Source organism: Empidonax traillii, unplaced genomic scaffold, assembly GCF_003031625.1.
Source record: "Empidonax traillii isolate 1590-97213 ecotype Southwest subspecies unplaced genomic scaffold, ASM303162v1 scaffold670:size792703, whole genome shotgun sequence".
NCBI lineage: Eukaryota > Metazoa > Chordata > Aves > Passeriformes > Tyrannidae > Empidonax > Empidonax traillii.
In genome coordinates, this window is record NW_020955863.1 from 651,132 (window position 1) to 674,335 (window position 23,204).

General features: G+C 34.7%; 1 protein-coding gene across 5 annotated transcripts in view; it reads left to right on the forward strand.

Annotated features, from left to right (window-relative positions):
• NBEA (neurobeachin) overlaps positions 1-23,204 on the forward strand; it is a 478,282-nt gene that overhangs the window by 373,307 nt on the left and 81,771 nt on the right. For all 5 annotated transcript variants that reach the window (XM_027899474.1, XM_027899469.1, XM_027899470.1 and 2 more), the window contains 4 exons: positions 1,779-1,896; positions 2,743-2,845; positions 8,356-8,471; positions 17,254-17,366. In XM_027899474.1, the coding sequence (XP_027755275.1) occupies positions 1,779-1,896; positions 2,743-2,845; positions 8,356-8,471; positions 17,254-17,366 (450 nt within the window). The remainder of the gene's footprint in view (positions 1-1,778; positions 1,897-2,742; positions 2,846-8,355; positions 8,472-17,253; positions 17,367-23,204) is intronic.

The window sequence follows — 23,204 nt, forward strand, 5'->3', positions numbered from 1 at the left end:
TTCAAAGTAAAAATAAGGTGCAGATTTTTAACCATTGCAAGAGTTTAGCATAAGAGGTAGTATTATGCAGCTGATCTGTGACTGAATGGAAAGAGCATATAGTCTCTTGCACGTGTCTGGGTGATCTCCAAAGAAATCAAGCCCCTTCCCTTCTTCCAAACTGTGTTTAATTAGGGTGGAGAGCTGAGTTGAACAAAACAGTACCATCAGCCACAGTGTTGTTCTAATTTTTATCTGTACTTTATTCTAGTGTGAACAGTAGATGGGAATCAGTGTGTTCCTCTGACCATTTTCCATCAAGGCCAAAATTAACATTTGAACACTCTTCCGTGTGCTGAAGCAAATTTGTATTATTGCTGTTATTACTGTCATCTCTAAAATAGACTCATAATGGTTATGAGAAAAAGGTTGTACACCAAAACCACAAATTTAAATTAACTTTTTCATATATGAAGACGTTGCTAACTTGAAGCTGCATCAGTGAAAAAACCGAAGGAACACAATTCCCATTACCTCAAGCATGAGGGATCACTGACAGCAGCAGCATATGGTCGTCCTAACATTACCCTGTTCAGAAGCTGGGGTAGGTCATGATTACAGAAAGTAAAGATCTCAACTGATGATTAGAGCACTGCAAGCCAGTGTACCTAATGGAGAACGGAGATATTCAGTCTCTCCAGTCTGAAACCTTTTCGCATTTCTCTCTAGTGAAGGTGTTCATTCTGTTGGTTTCACTGAGGCAGTTGCTCTCAGGGACTGCAGCTTAGGCAAAGGCACAATCAAGAGCCTGGGAAATGCAGGTCGGTGTAGTGAGGGTCCCTATTCCAGACAACCAACTGACACCTTGTAGGAGTGTCATGACAAAACCCACCTGAGCAGATCTGGAGGGCTGAAGGCAGCCTTCCATCTGATGAAAAAGATTGGAAAAAGGTTGTTTTACAGTGCATGATACTGATGGAGTGGTAATTCACAGATGAGATAAAGCTGACATCTAATTAAATTGTGTCTTTTTTTTTCTATTTTCTTGAACATCCTCAATACTAAAAGAAAAGTGAAAAATATAATTTAGGTATTAATATCTAGTCTTAGATCAATACATTCAATTGAGAAACTGTCAAACTGGAAAAGCAATGCTAATGTTGAACTATTTTATTTTAAAATATTTTCACATTAATTTTAAAATGCAAAATTACAAATTATTAAAGTTTGTTCATGGTTTGAGATATTAAATGTAATTAACTTTAGAAAAATTACTGTGTTGACATACTGTTCTAGCTAATTTTTGTATTTATTAATGGAATGGAGGGACTTGTAGTTTATGACCCTGAACAGGATACGAATAGCAAGTTACATTATTTTGGTTGTACTTTGCATAAGGCAGCCTCAGAAGTAAATCTGTTATCTGATAGATTACTGACAGTGGTGTCATGCACACTGCTGGAAGAAAATACAGCTAAGCGTGATTGTAAGTGTGTTCATTTCCCTTGCTTGTAGAGTTTGTATTTGGGTTGTTTTTTGAGGAAAAGAAGTTGATATGACTTATGAGAAATAGATTTTAGGAGTATAAGGTTATGGTGCTTATTGATATTCTTCTAACAACAGGTAACCTTCATTGCATTTCTTAAAAACATTTCAGTTCATGTTTCAGCTTATGGTTTTTAAGTGTTAAAGAAATACGATTAACTTAACTGTACTTCATTGATGGGTAGAATTTCCTGTGTTCTTTCACAACTTTTTGTTGAAAAACTCCATAACTGTCACCTTGACTTTCTTTAAAGGTCCTTGCCTATACTGAAGGCCTCCATGGAAAATGGATGTTCAGCGAGATTCGGGCTGTTTTTTCAAGACGTTATCTTCTCCAGAACACAGCTTTGGAAGTGTTTATGGCAAACAGAAGTAGGTCATAGTTATATTTGTTGCATAAAATTATGCTAGTAGTTATTTTGAGTGTTATTTATTATCTTAGAATTTAAAAGCTGTGCTTCCTTTTATAAGGTGCTTAGATCTGTTCAACAATGGTTATTGTTGCATGTATTCAGTGCAAATTGTATTAATCACATAGATTGAGCTCATTGCTTTCTCTGCAAAACCACGTCATTACAACTGGTAAATTCTTCATATGTTTGATAGGAAATTTGCCTTTTCTATTGTCTCACCCCTATTCTCAATTTCCACAATTATTTTAGTGAAATATATAAAGGGGTAATTCCTAATTATAAACTGAGTTAAAGTAAAAAAGTACCAGATAATAAATAAATAGATCCACTCAGTTTTCTGTATGTGCTACTCTGAATCAGAGTTCAATGGCTGGTAAGGAGTGTCAGTGGTCGTTTGCCCTGAGGAGCTCTGATGTACATTTTGGGGGAGGGAATTAAAAACTTCCTTGGGCCTGTGTGTTTTATTGCACCAGGTAGAAGACCAAATGCTGTGCTGACTACTGGACAACTTCCCAGACTGATAAGAGGCTATGTGGGTTAATAGTAAAATGTGGTTCCTCTGAAATAAACAACGCTCAAATCTTCTGCAAAATGGGAGAGTTAATGCCAAAATGTTAACCAGATAACAATACATAGTTATGAAGTACAACAGGAATTTCTGTTGTACCTTGGATCCCCAGGAGGATAAAAGTGGAACTGACTTCTCTCCCCAAATAGAAACCAGAGCATTTGAAAAATATATGCAGATGGAGAAACAGACTTCTGCAAATGTTTTACTAGTCCATATTTTCTTTTCCTTATTTAGCTTCTGTTATGTTTAATTTTCCTGACCAAGCAACAGTGAAAAAGGTTGTGTACAGCTTACCACGTGTTGGAGTAGGAACCAGCTATGGATTGCCACAAGCCAGGTAATTTCATTGAAATAGTTAGTATATTTTGGGGTTATTACTTTATAAAGTTGATGTTTTTTGAATGTCAATCCTAGAACATTAATCCTGCTATGAAACTCTAGATTTTCTCCTTCTTAAGCTTACTTTGCTTGCTATATGGTGTATTAGTATGGGATAGAAGTAAAATTATTTTAAATTAGATGATTAGATTTTTTTTCCAATTGCAGAAAATAAACAACTTCCAGTGAAAAAAACACCTTATCTCTTAAAAGTCTGATTTCCAGTGAGATTTTATAAATTTATAGGTAAATGTTCATCTTTGCTGTGATTGTTATGCAGGATGTGGAACTAAACTTGAGTAGGTTTTGTGTTTGCTGAATGGAAATTAATTTTTTTATATGAATGTGTGTGTATTTTACCTAAGTGCTTATCAACCTAGTGGCTATTTTGCAACTTCCAAATTACTTCTGCACATTAGTAATGCATTATTTTTCTTCTGTTTCCAAAATTAAAAGGATGTATATTTTAGAAAGAACAACTAAGGTTGAGTCCTAGAGATTTTCACATATAGCTTTTATTATCAACAACAATGTCAAATGAGCCTGTGACCAGAAATAAGGCTGGAAATTTTGAAAACCTATATTATAAATGTATTTCTATTTCAGTGATATGTAAGATGATCTTCATGTGTACTTCACTTAGTTGAAGGGGGGAAATTTCTCACTTTAATTTTTTTTTATCTTTTTTTGATGTTGTTTTTGGGGGTTGTTGTTTAGAAATGTCTATTCAGACCTAAAATTGTCTTTGAGGGTGTATCAGCAGAAATGTGGTGAAAAAAATTTTAGATTCAGGATTAACTTCTGGTCAAAATAAAATAAGACTAAATAAATATAAGAGAGAGAGGAAACAGCAGGGAATTCACAAAATATGGTGCTTTGGGTTCAGACATCCATTTGGCTTGATTTAGTCAAAAGCCAATGACTTACTTATCAGTGAAATGTCTGGGGTGTATCTTTCCCTTTCTTGAAGTCATTTCCTACAAACCAAAACTTCACATTGTCCTTGTTTTATCCCAGTGCAAAATGTGGAAATACTTTGAAGTGTCAAAGCATTTTTAGAACTGGAGAACTATTTCATTCCCAGCTGAACATCATTCCCTGTCATGAGCTGGAGAGTCTCATGATACCTAAGGCTTGATCTCCTGAATGTGCTGAAGGTTTTAGGCAAACTGCCAGATTTCTCAAGTTTTCATTGAGATCAAGGAGAAATTGGGGCATTTATTTGGAAAGTGCATCTTATTAATATTTGCATTGCTCTTCCATATACTCAAGCTAAAGGGATTGCTGTCTCTATGTGGAAAGTAATAGTATTCTTTTCTGAAACAGAAATGGCCACATGTTCTAGCACAAACAAAATGCAAATTCCTCAATCAGAATTTCTTATCTACAGTGACATTTTTTACTTTTGAAATTCATATCCTTTGTGCATTATTCAGTGAATAATTGTCTGAAAAAGTTTGTTGATACATAATTATTTAGAAAAGTTTCAGCTTCAATATAATATGCAGTTATTTCCATACCTTTTTGATTAAAGTTCAATTTGAATCGAAAATGGGCTTGCCAGCCTTCAGAATAAATCTGGCATATGGTAGTGAAGTTTTTTCTCTTTCTTTCTTTTTTTTTTTTTTTTTTTTTTTTTTTTTTTTTTTTTTTTTTTTTTTTTTTTTTTTTTTTTTTTTTTTTTTTTTTTTTTTTGTGTAATCATGGTATGATTTATGCACAATAAAGACCCTGTAATCATGGGTTTTTCTTTCTTTTTTTCCCTGTCTACATACCCGTATTGTCTTCAGTAGGATTGCAGTGGTGTAATTGAGGGGAAATCTGGCTCTATAACTGCTCTGTAGTTGATCTAATCTTTTGTTGATGTTAGAATATAGTTTCCCTTTCTATGAATATGTTGGCTCTGGAATGCTAATTTTTAAAATTATCCTTGTTTGTATAACTAAAAGAAGGAGAAATTTTGCTGAGTAATCAAAAGGAGCTACTACGCTGAGTAAAATGCTTTTTTTATCACCACTTTTCCAGGTTAGGCTGTACTTTAGTTCAACAAAAGCAGATCTTTCTGGTTGTTTTGCTTAATTTCTTTAGTTTTACTTATGTGAGTAATATTTCCTCTCTGATATTACTTTGATAAACATGTCATCTAAAGTTAATTACAGTTCCATAAAGACTTGTATTAGTGATGGAAATATTCTGAAGGAGTAAATTGCTTTTAATGTAGTACAATTGATTTCAAGTGCATTTCTGTTTTCATTGTGAAACCCTGCAATTAACAAAGATACAGTAGATGAAGTAGAAGAAAATAGCAATATTTATGCACTAATGACACAAAGTATTGGAAGCAGATGAACCATTATATCTTCCCCAGATCTTATAGACCTGCTGTTCTGAGCAAGTCTCCACTTTGCCACTTTGCTACCTTTTCCAACAGCCTGTCTAATGCTTGGATTCAACGAAGCTTTCAAGCCTGTGCCTAGTGTTACAAAGAAGTATTTACATCCTTAAAATCAATCACATGTTTAAGGATTCAGTCTGATTTGGTAATCAAATTAGTCTGTCTTTGATAAATACATTTTCAGTGTTCCTGAAACATGTTGCACTGATTGTAGTTTCCTTATGACTTTGACAAATGATACAACTGGGCAGACAGTGCTGTGCCTTTTAACTCACTTCTGCAAGTCCATATAATTCTACATAGGTGGGGTAATATTCACATTTTTACCATGCTGTTATCAGACTACTTTTGAGGGTTTTAACACCTCAGGTATAATTTGCTGATTCTTTTTATTGAGGATAACATCAAGCTCAGAAACCAACTGTGAGCTGCCTGATGGTTTTGTAAATGTATAGAGATCAAAGAATTGGTAAAGATATAGTATCTTATGTCACCACTGAACATGTGCTGGCACCTTCCATTGAAATTCTGTGGGCTGTTAATGCATTAGAGTTATTAAAGCTAAGAAATTCAAACTATGAACTTTTTGCTGAAAAAAATGTATTTTGATAGTTACCATAACTATATTCAACATCAGCTAACTAAATTAAAAACGACTGTGAAAAGGTTTGTGTCGTACTCCACATACAGGGTGTATAACATCCCTTCCCTCAACAAAATGTCATGAAGTGTTTTCTAAACACATTTAAACATAAAACTTGAAAAACTGGATCATTCTGTTGTACTTCAGAGTCTTCTGCAGTTTCCATTTGAGTAGATATTTCATGGTTCTCTAGAAGCAAAGGAAGCACATTCATTTCTGAGTCTTCATATTGGTTATGGCATATTGAATAGAGAAATAGTTTGATCAAAGTTGGGTGGATTTAGCAAAACAGAAAACAGTGGGTCTTCCTATGTTAGCTGAAACAAGCAGGCGTGGAACCAATTTATTTTGCATAATTTTTTCCAGTTTCTGCTGAGATAACTGTGAATCTTTCAAACACCTTAGATATGGAGTAAATAAGGACCTTTTTTAGTATATTTTGATTTTCTGTAAAGTTCACTCAAATTAGGTATTCAAATGTGAAGTCCAGCACTTGACAGTTTATAGATTTTTGAGACTCCCTAGAAGATTGTGAATAAAGTCTAAAAGCAACTACTAAGCTGTGCTGATGCATAAATGTTTTGTCATGGGTGGAACACAAAGTCGGTGACAGAAACGCTTTGTAAATTTAATGATCTCCTTAGTATTTTTATTTTCTGTTTTTATTATTTTGTGTGTAGTGTTACTCATAATTTACTGGGAACAGTATTTCTTTGAGAATTCCTCTGTAAAACTAATTGTTAATCTACGCAATATGAAGTATGGTTACATCCTGATATTTCTTTAGATACTTGTTTCATAAGAAGTGTAATAGAAACAAATTTAAAACATTTTGTATTGCCTTCTGTGTACTAGTAAAGTGTATTTGCCTTTGGCATCCTAGAGTGTACTGTAAAATAAGGCTAGTCTACGTGGCAAAGCCCCATGTCCTGCTATTCTGGTAAATACACTCGCATAGTCATGTCTGTATGCCCTACTTGTAAGCTGAAGCATGGCAGACATTGACAACCTGCCTACTGGTGGTTTAAACACATAATTGTGACTGTACACACCAATTTCATATCAATACTCATAATTTCTCTGGAAGTAGAATTTAGTGCCTATATAGAAGTATGCACCTGTATCTTTAGAAGTGGATGGTTCACATTTTTGTAACCAGAGCCCAATTTGAGAATTTGCATAAGACTTTAAGAAAATACTCAGCATTCAGAGTCTAGAAAAATTACAGTTAGTGTGTTTAGTGTGCAACTAAAAGCTGAAGCATTGAGTGTCCCTATTTACCCTTGACAAGCTATAGAAATACTACTGATACATTTTTTAAATTCAATAAATTCAGACTACACATTGGAAACCGTCTTTGTTGTTGTTGTTTTTAACAGGTATAAACATTTTCCCTATTTTGATACACTTAAAAGATCTAAATTTCTATTAAAAAATGTGTCTGAGGCGATGAATATTTTCTTCTTCCAAAGACTTTCCTTGTCTTTTTTTTTTTTCTTCCAGGCAAGAACTGTTTTCTCTAGAAATGAGTTGAGAGCAATGAGCTTGTTTCTACTTGTTGCAGATAGTTTTCTTTAATACATTAGTCTAGACTGATTATAGTCCCCTATATTTTACCAGCCAGAGATATTACATACAATGGGTAATTTAGAACTTGGTGTACGGTATTTGGTTATTGTAATGCTGACAAATTGAATGCAGAAGAGCTGAAGTTTTCTGCTTTGCTTTTCTGTGGCATGTAGTTTAATTCTCTCTCCCTTATCCAGTCATGTAAGTTTTAGAAAATGTGTGGAAATTGAGTATCTTAGAAGCTTCTACTCCTCTTCCAAATTTGAATTAAATACAATTCAGAAGTCATTATGGAGAGACAGGCAGATGAACAGATAACTGAGTAAACCCTGATTCTTTCAGAAACCAGGCTATAAACAGAAGTCTTGAAGCTTACTGGGTTACAGGAAAGGATCATGGGTAGCTGACCAGAGAAGAGGTGCACAAATTGTATAATAAATGCCTTCAACTCATGTGATGGAAATATATGGCACTTTAATCTATCACTCACTCACCCTAATGAACTTATCTCAATATATCCTTTTGAAATAGGAAAATGGTATACCTCTTTTATTCCTGCTAGACAAGCCAGGCACCAGGAGGTCTGCAGTTCTTTTACTGCCATTATTTTAACCAGATTCAGAATAAAATAAAACACAGTTTATTATTCTGATTTATTACAATGCTGTAGTAGTGGTAAAATAAAATATTGTTCTTAATTTTGGCCATTTCTCAAATAAGGTAATAGTGTCTTCTTGACTTCATTAAATGAAATAAAAAAGCCTCTGAGAGAATCTGAAATTAATCACACTAATTATATTGTCCTGTATCTTAACATTTAATGTGACTCTTAAAAAAATAATTCTTTAAATATATTTCCTAGGAGAATCTCTCTGGCCACACCCCGACAGCTTTATAAATCCTCCAACATGACTCAGCGCTGGCAGAGACGGGAGATATCTAACTTTGAATACTTGATGTTCCTCAATACTATAGCAGGTAAGGCTTCTGACTGTTTAATCCTTCATAATATGTTTGTTTGTCAAAGTCTTAAGCACCGTGACTTGATAGAATCCATTTATCCCTCTAGAATTCAGCTGCAGCTTTGTGATAGATTCAGAAACACACACACATTAAATTTTATCAGAAAATGCACAACCAATCACTGAGACTTTAGATTCATGTGTTGCTGTGGAGGCTGTTCCTTGCTCCCCTTCTGCCATTTCCTCTGCTGACAGCTTTGTCTGAAGCTTTATTAGAGTCAACAAACCATTGCCAGAGAGTGTCTGGAAATAATAATGGGAAAATGTAATTTCACTACTTCATCATTCTCAGCAACAGCAACTAGACAGCAGAATAACAACAGTATTCTGCCTAGTATAGATGTCACCTGGACTGTGGTATGATTAGATTACAGCATCTTTTCTCATTTAGTTCTTTGAGCTGAAGTATAGTATCACACTAGGTATTTAAAATGAGAAATAACTGCCACATTTGTTATTGGCAAAAAAAGAACTTTTCTGGCAATTGTCATTAATTAAACATTCACGATGATATTATTCCTTTCACCTTTCCCTTTTCTACGTGTTCACTCCTATGGTAATTTTAAATGTAAAAGTGTTTTCTAGACCATATACAAAATTTCCAGGAGGTTGTCTACTATTATGATTCCTGCCTTTAGCACACATGCTGCTTGTGAACCTGCCTGTGGAGAGCTTTTCTCAGACATTTCCCTTCAGTGAGCTTTAATTTGAAACCCAAATTAAATTCCACCTGGCATCACTTTGTACTCCTGTGTTACAATGCTCATCTTTACTTGGTCCTGACTTTTATGCTCAAGGCCAGATATAAGATACATGTAAGTGTGAAGCCCAAAGGTAGCCCTCGTTACCCTGACCAGTCTGAGGACAGTCACTGCATTTTTCCCAGTAGGGCAGTGGCAGAATTCAGGAGCTGTCAAATTCGCTTGCTTTGAACCTTTAGGCTTTTGCTTCTGTGCATTTATGGTAGTCATCTTCCATATATCCAGTCTTAGGGATATTAATAAATGTGTCATCAAGTTATCCCAGTGTGATACAAAAGTGCTACTACTGAACAGTTGGAAATCTGAGGGCACGTTTACCTTATGCAATGAAGCAAAAAGCAGAGTCCTTGAAACTACTGGACATCTGGGTTGGAAAGTCCATGTGGTGAAGTCCAATGCAAGCTCACCAGCTTGGTTCCCGAGCGGTATAGCCACAGTCCCGCAGATCCTTGCTGGAGGAAGGAGCCTTGCTGAGCGTTTATTGCCTCTGGCACAGTGCCATGAGAATGCCGCAATCCTGCTTCTGGACACTGGCCTATCTCCAGCTGCTTCATGCCTTTTGCGCATCAGCTGCCCTTCTGGTGATGAGGAAATACAGGCGAAGCCTTGCAAACTCACTGACTGCCTCACCCAGGATTTTTCTGGAGAGCTGGGAAGATAGCCTAGGTCTCCTCAGTCCTTGTCTAATACAATATTGACAGAAAAATCCTTTGCTTGTAATTTACCTTTTATATATTCATTTCTTCTGTCAGCAGTGAGACTAAACTCTTTAAATGAGAATAGATGAGAGCGGAGCCAATTTTTTTATAAATTGTTTTTCATTTTAAATCAGTTTAAAACTCCGAGTTCATTTACTTTTATGTACATCACCAAAGCATCTAAACCTGCAACACACCATTACGTCTGAAGTCAGTTAGGAATTGCAGTGACACTTACACTAAAGTATTCATCAGTAAACAAGGTACAGCATGAAGAGATTCCCGTAGAGTATCACAGAGGTCTCAAAAGAAATATTTTTTGACCTTTTGTTTAATACTAGTACTTCTGGGCATGCTTTGTAGCCAAACACTTTGGGTGGTTGTACGAGACAAGTTTCTCTGAAGGTCATCTGGTAGCATTCATCTGCTTACAGCAGGATGACTTGACCATACCATTCCAGGTACCACCTGCTATGGCCAAAGTTTAAAGGATTACTGACTATTTGCTATTTTTTGGTGTGTGTCCATGAGTTTGTGTTGTATTTGGAAAAGCAGCTTGGTCACTACCTTTGGAGTGTCTCTCTCTGACTCAAAGCATTTAATTTCTAGCAGATTTATGTGTATCAGTCTCTTACTGGTAAATCTCATATGTTCATGTAATCTCATAGTTAACTGTATAAGCTTTCTTGCTCATTTCACAGCATTACCTACCATCTTATGAAATCTTTCAGCAGTATGTGTTGTTTTGGTTTTTTTTAATTCTAATCAAATCTATCCTTGATAGCTGAACTCCCTGCCAATGACACACACAAAACTAACTGAAGTCCAACAGGCAATTCTAGACATGACAATAAACCTTTTATTGCACTTTGGAACAAACCCCAAAGTTTTCCAACTTTTTGAAAGAAGTAAAAATCCCCTCAAGTTATTTTTTGGAAGATCAATCTGGTTTTCCATTCTAATGAAGTCTATGCTTTAGCTAGGAAGCTGGTTTCCAAAAACTCATTAAGAGCTTGGGGGCATTGCAAAGAATCTCATCATAAAGTTCCTGGCAAACAAGAAACCCACCCAAAATGGAGTGCACCTGAGCTCCAAGTCCAACCACAGAGAAGAAAGCTTCTAAACCTAGAAAGCCTGAAAGTTCTTGCATCCCCAAGCTGATCCTGGCTCCACCTATTGCATGGCATGGTACTGCCCCAGCCTGAGATCCGGAAAACTGCAGGGTCGAGAGCTATGAGGCAGCCTGAATGACACAGATGCTTTTACAACTGTGCTTATATTTTCTGTAAGTCTTATGTTGAAAGGTATTCCTCAAAAGTATTTCCTTTACAAGAAATAGGTGTTTTCTGATAAAGCACTAGAAAAACTAATAACTCTACCATAAATACAATACTGGAAGCAAAGTACCTCTAAGTAGTCATTGCCCTAGTTTTGATAAGATTTATATACACTGTTTTGATAACTGTCCAGGTACATCTTTATTAAACAGACACAAGTTTTTATATGCACTGTACACAGGACCCTCAGCAGTCTGAAGAACATACAGGAATTTCTATTTTGTACAAAAAGATAGAATACTGAATATGCTTGTGACCTCCTTTTCTAAGTGAAGACATGTATTTTCTTTTTTTCTCTTCTTGGAAATCGAATTTCCAAATACATTTTTAATTATACTCTTTTGTAATGAGATTCCATAAGAAATATTTTTTTAGAAGTTGCAACTTCTTTGCCAGTAATTGTTCATGTAGGCAGTGATGACCTAGTTTCAGAATATAACTGTTTATTTAAGCAGCATCTTATTCTCTAACAATATTATTGTTTTTAGCTATTGAGAAATATATGCATCATTTTTTTTTTTTTAATTCATGTGGCCATTTAACTCCTATTGGCTTATTCAGCGTATCTGAGCTATAGTTTAGTCAGAAATATGGAGGTTTGACACTTCAAAAAAATGTGGATTATCTGCTAGTAAGTAGGTGACCAGTAAGGTCACTTCACTGTTTTTCCTTCTCATCCAGGTAGATGTCCACTAAAGAAAATGACAACTAACTAAACCACAAAAGTTTAGTGCATCTTTAGTGCATCTTTTGCTACTGCTTTGTAGTTTCCCTTTTTTTTTTTTTTTTTTTTTTTTTTTTTTTTTTTTTTTTTTTTTTTTTTTTTTTTTTTTTTTTTTTTTTTTTTTTTTTTTTTTTTTTTTTTTTTTTTTTTTTTTTTTTTTTTTTTTTTTTTTTTTTTTTTTTTTTTTTTTTTTTTTTTTTTTTTTTTTTTACAATGGTGCTTATTTAGTGATTTGTGCTTACGAAACAGTATGAAAGCACTCATATTTTTTTGTGATCCTTTTCTGAAATTACTCAAGAACCAGTAGCCTTGGAAGAGAGATCAGAAATGAGATTTCTGACACCAGCTTATTTCTTTCATTTGTGGCATCATGCAGATGGGTCCTTTCACACAAGAAGTCCTTTGTCTGCTTGTTAATACTGTTAATTACATAGACTGGTTGGACTGAACAGAACCACTGAAATAAATATATGAATCTCTCTTTAAATCTCTCCCTGTTTTGCTAGTATGTCTGTCCTGACAAGAATGACTCCTGGCTATCCTCTATGTTCTTAGTGTTTGAAATACCAAAGTGTCCCTTGGAAAAAATCCATCTTTCTATGACCTACGTTTTAATCTTTACTTTAGCCTCTGAAATGTTTCCACACTTCGTTTTTAGTTTAACTATTTCTGCTGTGATCTGTACTCACGACTTAATAACTGTCTATTGCAGCTCTCAAAGATCTCTCTTTCTATTTTATTTCCTATCCAAGTATATGATTGTTGTCACTTGTGTTGGCCTGATATCTCGTTGCAATTTCAGTTCAAAATCTGTCTCCATCTTCAAACCTCTATAAAGTCTTGATTCAACCTGTTTCTCTGGCCCTCTAGTTTCTGTTTTCTCACTTCCTATTCTGTTTCCAGGCTCTTCACCTCTTTCTTGCCCTCTTTTCTGGCTCAAGCATATTTCATCATGTTTACAGCTCAGGGCTTTCCTCCCAAAGGTAAACACTGCACTCTGCTGCTTATCAATCAGTCTCAGTGTTACCCCTGGTTTTTGTCCTGGTTGCGTAGACATAAGCCTTCCTGGCCACCTTCCCCCTCCTCCTACATATTTCTTTCTCAGGGATCCTTTTGCTTTGAAGGCTTGGAAGCAGCAATGATTATTCTAATTTTCCTTTCTGCATGGGACCAGCATACATGTCAACTGAACCCTCTGGGTGATATAGGAAACAAATAATTGTTACTATTCTCAGTTACAAGGTTATTGAAAAGATTACTTATTGAAAAGAGCATTTAGAAGTAATCCCACCAGGCAAAAGGGATCAAGAATAGTGGGAACAAGAAGTTATTTTGTAATATGGTTGCACTGCTCACTCTTTTAGTTAGAATTCTAGTTTTCAAATCTATTTCTCAGTATTTAACTGATTGAGTTTTTCTTTTCAAATTCCAATATATTAGATATGTGATTGCATTTGTATTTATTTGAATTTTAAGTCTTTTAAATCCTACACGCCACAGCTTTTAAAAGAAACGGAGAATAATTACATCCATAATTCTTGTGAGCAATTTCTTATAGTGGAAAGGGTTTTATTTTTAAAGGTTTGTGGAAAAAAAATGACATCCTCAGTTAAGTAATAAATTCAGATGAATTTCTTCCCCTCCCCCATTTTTTTTTCTCCTGTTTAGCATTTTCCACTTTTTTACTCTGTGATGTACAAGCCCTCACTGGTTAATTATGTATATATTTAGCTACTGCATGTGGTGGGCTTATTATTGTCATCTAATTAGATGTAACTTGAACTACTTGCTTCTAGAAAAATCATTAAAAATTCTTTCCTAATGACCTAGAGATGACAAAATGTCTGTAAAGTGTGAAGAAGCAGACAAGCACAGGAACATCGCTCCTAAAGAGTGTTAATCCAGATGCTGCAATCATCTAATTAAACAATATTTTGCTGTCATTAACATTTTCACCAAGGAATTGCAGTTATAATTTCTTTGTCAGCTGTCTCTAGCTCACTTTACCTTCAAAACTGAAGTGCCATATAAAAACATTAAATTGGATGGTTTAATTAAAAACTTTTGTTTTGTTTTGTTTTGGTTTTTTTTAATGAAGAAACATATTCAGTATTTCTGAGATCTCATTTACTATGCCTCATTTTTATTGTTCAAATAGATTAGTGTAACAGGCTTGCGATATTTAATATTCAGCCTTTAATATTAATCTCTGTAAACCTACTTGAGGGAAATCTGAAGCTTCTAAAAAGGTATAGGGCCTACCAGTAGTGGTACAGGTTTATGTTTTATATTTATTTAGCTAAAGAAAGAACCAGATAACTCTTGCTGGAAGAACCAGACAATTGATGAGATGGCTAAGTATATTCATCTGCTGACTTTATGCTGGAAATCATTAATTGTGAAGCCAGAATCGATCATGACAGCATTCCTAATAAAGTGAAACCACTGATATTTATGCATGTTTAGAAATATAGATTTGTAATCCCATTATGGGCCTAGATCACTGTCCTCCACTCAGATAAGAATAGATGTATGGTCTTACCTTACCATGTGTGTTTGGTCTCCTTTCACAATTTAAGGTATGGTTCATCTTCTTGGGGCAGTTTTATTTGTTGATATTAAGAAAAAAATTGATTAATAAAAATAAATCACTAACTCTTTTATTAAGTTAATAGCTATTCTTAGTAGTTAATCTCTTCATAAATAAAACATGTTTTATAAATATTGAAGGAAGAGAGAAGAAAATATTTCATTTATTTTTTCACAAGACTGTGCTTATATTTATCAAACACATAATCACAAAAGCCCCACTGTTTGCCACTTATCCTACCTAAGATGAGAGATAAAGCGCTTCAAATTATTTCTCATTGTGGGGTAAAAAAATGCACACAGGATTTACTGCATGGTCTGACGTTGAGCTAATGTCACATGATAATTACTTCATCTGACTGTACTATAAGTAACCACTCACCAAAGGGCTCATACAGCAACTAGGCTCAGGATTGCCATATGGAATGGGAACAAAAAGAGAAAATCTTTCATTTGAGTATCGAAATTGAATTGATACAAAGTAAATGAAGTAAGTATAAAAATTAAATAAAACCACAATATGAAAAAATCTCAGTTTTGAAATTAAAATTAATTTTGGGTAACCCTACATTTCCCATCAAAATTTTGCAAAAGGATGTTCTCACCTTTTCAAATGTTTCCATAAAGTGGTTACAGTTGAAGATCTTTATTACTATGAACTCTTTTCCATCAAAATTTTGATTCTGAAAAATCTTTATTTTTCCTTATGCTTTTTAATAGACTACAGTCATGTCAGTCATTCTCTTCCTGAATCTCAAATTTCTTTTAGTCTGCTGTCTACATAAACACAAATGTCTTTCTATTTTGGAAGCTTTTGCACACTCCTCTGTAAATTAAAGATTCTGATGATGAGAAAAATTTTTATTGTATGAAGCTTTGGTTTTATAGAGGCTGTATTTTGTAGAACCCTAAGTCTGATAATCTCAAGAAACTTTACAAGTCATATGTAATTGAACGCTTGCCAAAGAGGAAAATAATATTCTGACTTGTTGTATATGGAAAATGAGGCAGAGTTGTCTTCCTTCAAGACATATAGAGCCCCCTCCCAAAAAACTAAAAGAATTAATATTCTACCGGAGAATACCTTTCCTTTTCCTCCCTTATATGGATAAACTCTGGTATATTTCTTGATTTAGTTGTTTGATACATTCTTGCTCTAAGAGTCATTTTGCCTTCATTCATTCATTCATTGTTGTTATTAAAGAAGTGGTTTTGTTTCTGTCCATCTTTGTGTGTGTAGTGCTCAGTGCTGGCATTGCGTTTTTGTAAAAGTTGTTCTTGCACCTCAATTATTTTTTTTATATTCTTGTGAACATCTCTGTGTTCAAAGTCTAAAAATGAGGACACACAGTTATTAACAATATGCATTTTTCCTGTATCCAGTGAAGCTATGTACAAAATAGAAACACGCTTTTTGTTCAGCAACTTCTTTTGAAAAAATAAGGGGTTTGTAGAGCAGTGAAAGTTTCACATTTCATTAAAGCAGAAATTATTTTTGTGGAGATGCAACTGCAACTCAGAACAAGGAAAACTGTGTTTTCCTGTGCTGGGTTTTGTTCCCCAGGAATCTGTCCAGGATCTGCAAGGAAGCAGTTAGTAAAACAAGGCTGTAAATCTGCCGCAGGACTGGGAATTGTTAACCTGGATTATTTCAGTCTGCTAATTATATTACATAAACAGACACACACACACACACACACACATGCACTCTCTATTATTTATGACTGGATTTTGCTTTTTTAGACTCATGTTGCATATTGTGTGGTTCTCACCATTTTCATAGGGTGGATGGTTCTGTACTAAGAAATTTCATTTGTGTTATTAGTAAAATGTTAGATTCTACTAAATACCAGAGAACACAGAAATAGCTGCTTTTCCCAACACATTTTTGTTGGTGACAAATTCATATTTTTCAGTTCATTGAAGTTGCAGGTTGTTCTTTTGAAATGGTATCTAAAGCTGGTTTTTGCACATTTGAGCTGCTGGGATGATAGCAAGGCTTCTTTCATGATTGAAGAGAGTGGCCTGGGGCAGTCAGCTCTGTCTTTTAGGGAGGAGAAATGTTTTTTATTTTCAAAGTGATTACAAAATAGTGTTAAAGCAAACATGGATTCTACCATTTCGATTTCACAGTTGCAGTGGAATCTCACCACTTCTTCAGTGAAGAAGAGCCACAGGGAATGATGGATTAATATGGACTATCTAGGATAGACCTAGATTTGAAAACTCAAATTTAGTCCCTTACTGTTTGGAATCTCATTTAATCTTTGCCAGCTATGATACTGCATAAAGTTGCTAGGAAAATTATAGTCTAGTTCTTTTAAATTTCTTCAGTCATGCTATAAAAATACCTTAATGGAAATATAAAAAGAAAACGTTTATTGGCATATGGTGCATTTTAGCTGATCTTGAAAGACACTGTGCTCTTTATATTATGTTGATTTCTATGTTGACTTCTGATTCAACCTAAGTGCATCTAAATGGCTGCTTTTGTCTGGAAGATTTATACCTGACCTTGTCAAGTGGTGGGAACTGGGAACATGTGATGCAACAAATGTAACCACGAGATTGTTTTCCAACTAGAGAAGTGGACATTGTTTCCTAATTCTTAAAACTTTCTTTTTAATAGGACGGACATACAATGATCTGAACCAATACCCTGTATTTCCTTGGGTTTTAACAAACTATGAATCAGAAGAGTTAGACCTGACCCTTCCAGGCAACTTCAGAGATCTTTCAAAGGTATGCATCAATTTTGTAAAAAAACCAGTCAGCCAGTCCTTTAAGGAAGAGATTTTGTTTTATATTTATAGTCTGATTGAGTAAGGTCTTTATCTTAAACTCATAAAAGTCTGAAATAGACTTTTCTATTTTAGAATGATTTTGTAGTGAATCTCTGCATTATGCTACTTCCATGTCCCTAACTCAACTGGTTCCAAATCCATTTACTCCTCTGTACCTTCTGATTTATGGAATGTGATTGCACCAAACAACTCAATCTTACTAATTATCTCCCCTAGTTTATAAAAGCTAATCCTTTGGAAATAAAAAGCTTAGACTAATATTTCACTTTATTTTGCAGTGACTAGAATACTAATGTAATAGTGGCACTTCCTTTTGGCTTAATAATTATTTAGTAAACAAGTATTTTGTACTTTAGATCCTGGAGTATCTGGTCCCTATTTTCATTTGTTGGGCTTTTTCCCTCCAACCAGATTTTAGTGCTTTATAATGATAAAGTCCCTAGCATTTGTTTCTCTAATAGGATCACATTGTCATCTATACCCCACTCTGGTACTCTGGTTGTGTCAACAGACTGGAGAGAAGGTCTGTCCTGGCCAAGAATAGCAGAAACATATGGAGGGGCTCTACTTTTGGCCAGCTAAAATAAAGACAAAAAACAGTGCTTGAAACTAAGTTATGGGAAGTATCATTCCTGGTTCCTATCAACTAAGTGTATGCACTATCTTACCAGTGAAGGTGGGTAGTCCTTCAAAATCCCCAGTCTGAGGTTTCTGGTTTTTGAGTGCGACAGCTTTTTTACATCCTTGCCACAGCTCCTGAGACAGAGGGAGAAGCTGCTTGTACAAATTGAGCACAGCTCAAAAGCACAGGAAGCTGTGACTCACTGACTTAAGAAGTGAGACTGAAGACAAGAAAATGACCCCCAAGGCCTGTTCCACCCACCTGTGCTGCAGCCAGTTCTTTCCCTTCTGCTACTGGTTAGTCATTAATGTTTCTGGAGCTTCTGCTTTAAGTCTGGATTTCTTTCCTCCTCTCCCTGCAAGCATGCATCCTGTAGAGTAGTGGAGACATCCTGCCCTGGATATGTTACAGTCTCATCCCTGTCAGAAATAGTATGCTTGCAGTACCTCCACATGTATTGTAACCATTCCCAGAAGCCTGCTTTTGTGTTACATCAGAAATAATTTGAGTAGGACTTGAATGAATAATAGCAGATAGAGACACCTAAGTTTCTTCTCTCTTTTTTCTTAGACAAATAAATAAATAAGTAAATAAACCCTGAATTTACACTACATGCACAGTATGCCTCAGATAGAAACAAAAAGGCTGATAATTTCCTTGGATTATGTAAAACTTCTGACTTTTCACAATATTAGGTATGTTTCACAAATGTGTTTTTCAGTTCCATAACACTGTTGTAATCTGTGCCAAGAACAATAAAAGATCCACAGACAGACATGACTTAAATAAACACCTGTGATTATTTTACACTGGCTTGTTCCCTAGCATGTATAAAAGTATTGCTGGTTTAGAGTTGTTCAGAGTGATAAACCTTTCATTAAGGTACTTGCACTTTTCAAAATCTCTCAGACTCACTTGCAAGTATTAATAGCACTGTGTGTGGTGAAGTGCAGCAAGATTAGACAGTGCCTCATGAGTCCTTCACTAGGTGCTTAGTTTTGATTGAATCCAAATTTTTATGGCAGTTTACTAAAGTATGTAATTGCTACAGGAAGTAGTGTGCTAGCTGCATAAGGAGGTTTTCTTCATGAGTTAGTAAAGACTCATTATGGAATTAGTGTTTGTATAGCTTATTAAGTATCACTGCACTTTCATTAGTGCTCTCCTTGAAAGGAAATGTAAAACCAAGTCCATGGCTATTTACTTTCCATCAAGAATCCATGCAATGTGCCCCTTTCCTTGCCCAATTTGATAACTGCATTCTCTTACCAAAAGTCATCAGTGGTTTCCTCTGGAAAAGCTAGGTTTTTAAACACTGAAAACAATCCTACAGAGAACTAGCATAGGAAAATGTTCTTTCCTTTCTGGCAGTGTTTGGGCTGCATTTATCCCCCGGATGTGTGAGAAAACCCATGTGAAATCTCTAAAGTGTTGTGGAATCCCTCAGATTAAAAGGGTTCTAATTGTCTAGGTTTTCCAGTATTCATATGTATAATAATATATATATAATAATATATATATAAAATATATCATTATATATAATTATATATTCACCTGATAGATTTCATTTCACCATAGTTTTAAAAGGAAAAATTGATCAATGAATTATTTTAAAATACAGTGACCAATTAGTATGAAATGCCTTACTTTGTCCACTCGGGCTGTTATGCATTACTTGTGTTCTGTTTCAATTTTTGCATTATCAGTAAAAATCTTCAAAATCAGAACATACCTGAAGTATTTCCCTGAGAATTCTGTTTTAATTTTCAGTATTGCCTGTAACTATAAGTGAGCCTTTTCTTTCCTTGTTAGGGAGGTGAATCCTGAGTAGCCTGGTGCCTAAAAGCAAGAGTTAGTGATTTATTGTTCACATTATTGAACCAGGGTGTGCTATCAAGCCTCAGCCAGACCTCAGGGCCAGGCACACACACCTTTCCATGAGGAGCCACTTCCTTCTGTCAGATTTTACCGTGCAACGGAGAAATGTTTTTGCAGGTTTGATGGCAAATCAGAACCTCCATCTAAACTGTTGATGAATAAAATCTCCTTTGTCAGTTCCTGACCTCTCGTCTCCCTGCAAATTTGCCCTTCTTCGTTTCACAAAGCCTCTGTTGTTGATTTTTAGTAATTAATACTCCTCAAACCATATTCTGAAATTATTTAGAATTCTAACACTATGGCATTGCCCATAAAAGGAATTAAATTAAAAGAGAAATCTCTTATCATGCTTTGTTTCCTTGGTTTAAAGTACTTTTTGTAGTTAAATGTGGGTGCTAAATCTAACTTCTAAAAATAATTATTGTGTGTATTATTGCTCAAATTTCATACAAAACTCCAGTGTGAGTTCTGATAATTGACAGCAATGCTTTCAAATTTTTTTAATCTTTTTGTTCCTAGGCTTTCTGTATAAAATATGACACACTACTTTTGGGATATCACAACTCCTAAGTGACCATACAAGTCAAGTGCAATTTATATGTTTTTTGGAGATGAAATTAGATGTGTTTGGCTTGCTTACAATCTCAGTAACAGAGTAAAACATATGCCTTTTTCATTTAGCTCAAACTTAAATATTTACATTTCTGTAAAGCCATCTTGAACATGTAACTTGTCCTTTCCTTCCATACCATTTTATTCTGGCTTATTGTAGTGCTCCTTGTTGTGGTATTTTTGCATCCAAATGTTGTTTGTTCTCTCAGGAAAATTAATTTTAAATATTAGTCTAGAAATTCCTCTGCCTTTTTCTTTAAGGTGTTTGAAAATTCACTTATCAAAGTGCTTTTTTTTTTCCTTTTACATTGATAGTTTTCCTTTTACATAGATACAGGGTCTGTAGGCATGGAGGGTGCCGTAGCAGTGAGATATATTGGACCTTTCATTTGATTAGACAGTGTAGGTTCAAGTTTTATTCATTACATACACTAGGCTAAAGGTTATATTTATTGTTTGACAGGATCAAAGGCTAATGAAAGAGGCTGTCATAGATACATAGATTATCTTTTCACTATCAATCCACCAGGTGATCTGCTTATTTTCTTCTTTGTTGAGATTTCCTTTGGAAGAATACCTAGGATGTCAAACATTAGTCCAGGAAACATGTATGCAGCCCTTACAGTACACTGATTTTTTGTGGAGTTCAACACACTTAAAATGTGGTATAGTTTGTTTGTATAAAATTGTATTACTTTTCCTCCTAAATTATAGTGAACGCATGGTTTTGACATGCTGCATTGTCCCTGCTCATTAAAGTGTGAACGGGAATTTCTCCTCATTTACTTCCAGTCATACATCCTGTTAAATAAAATGATTTCTTCACCAGGCAAAGTAATACTAATATTGACATGTGTATGAAACATCACACGCCCATTCACAGAGTGGAAAAAATTATGTTTTGTTAATATAGAAGGCGTTTGACTGATGGGTGGTGATAAGCATAATCACTTTTCCTTATTACTGTGCCATTTCAAGAAAAGGAAGTGATAAAGCCCCAAGGCTTCTAAATGTAATAATGCAAATGAACACATCCAAGTGTGAATATTTCAAGGCAACCACACTTAATACTTCCAAAAATGTATATGCTGTGGAATGGAGTTTATGGCCTTATTAAGAGCCACTTGCTGGAAAAATGAAATCGGCTTCTGTAACTTAAACTTCTATCTTTACCTCATACATCAAAAGAAAAACTAGTTTAATTCTCATTCATTTTAAACCAAACAATTGAACACTTGCTTTTCTTAAATAAAAAGTTCGTTTACTGAGTGAAACTCCAGTAGAGTTTCAGTTATCTGCGAGATCTCTGATATTATTGATATATGCTCATAATATCAATACACTGAAGAAAAGCTGTTTACAAATTTGGATGACATTTCAATTTATTTTTAAGTTTTAAGTATTGTCCTAAGATGTCTTACTTATAGGTTATTGTTCAGTGGATGTTTTTTAATAAAAAAGCAAACAGTCAGGAAAAGCTCAGTCAGTTTTCAGCCAGACCCAAATAAAGCCACATTCAATAATTCTTCTGTACTCACCCAAAATTTTGTACATTACATCAGAGAAAAGAAAAAGAAAATAGAAAAGATAAACAGATAAGGTAGCTGCTGCATGAATTAGAGTCAAGATAAGCAGACTATTTCAGTGGCAAGATAAACAGGATACTGCATTCAGTTCTGCTCTCATGAGAGAATGTAGTTCTATGAAGATAACTGGCAAAGCAGTAAATATTGCATGAGCTAACATAACATGTCCAGTGTATATAAACACTAGATGTACTGACAATATACTTGTTCAAAGGCCAGATGTCTAAAGAGATTAGCCAGGTAAAAAAAAAGAATTACATTAATAGTAATGTGGTTTTTAATGTTGAAGTAAATACTTACTTTATTTTTGAATAGAAGAAATAAATCTAAAATAAACTCAAACAGCAGCTTCTAGGACATCAGAAGTGAAGTGGATTAATAGGCATTGTCATAGAGTGAGTTGTTTTATCTGTTTGGAGTAAAGAATATACTATAAAACCATTTTATGGAAAGATAATACTATTTGATATTAAGTCTTTACAATAAGGGTATTGTAATTAAAAGACAAATGGTGTCTTTTGAAAAAGCATTTTATGAAACATTATGGAAAGAATTTTTTATTTAATGTTCAGAACAATTTATTTAACCCAAATTCAGTTTCTGTATCTGTCTTATGGTTGAGATATGGACTGAGACACAGTAAATGGATTGAGCTTTGCCTTTGTATTGTTTGTGCAAATCGTTTTAATCAGTGCCCACAGCACCAGAATCTCAGTGAAATGGAAATAAAATTATTTTCTTCCATTATGTGAAGGTAGAGGGATTGATCCATAAACAAAATTTATCCTTATTTTATAGCCACGATATTAGATTAAAAGCAAGCTAGTTGAGCTTCTGGGCTGAGAAAGGCATAGTAAAGCTGTAGAAAAGTGACCAAAACTGTATATACCCTACACATTTCTCAGGAAATGTAAGAGACTGCCATTACTGTAGAACTTGTCATCTAGCAGGACACATGCCTTGTCAGAGGAAAACTGGTTTAGCTTCTAGTTTGTACAACTAAGATTTAAGGTCTTTACAGAAAGTTGACTGAGGGGTGAACTGTTCTACAGTAATGGCAGTCTCTTACATTTCCTGA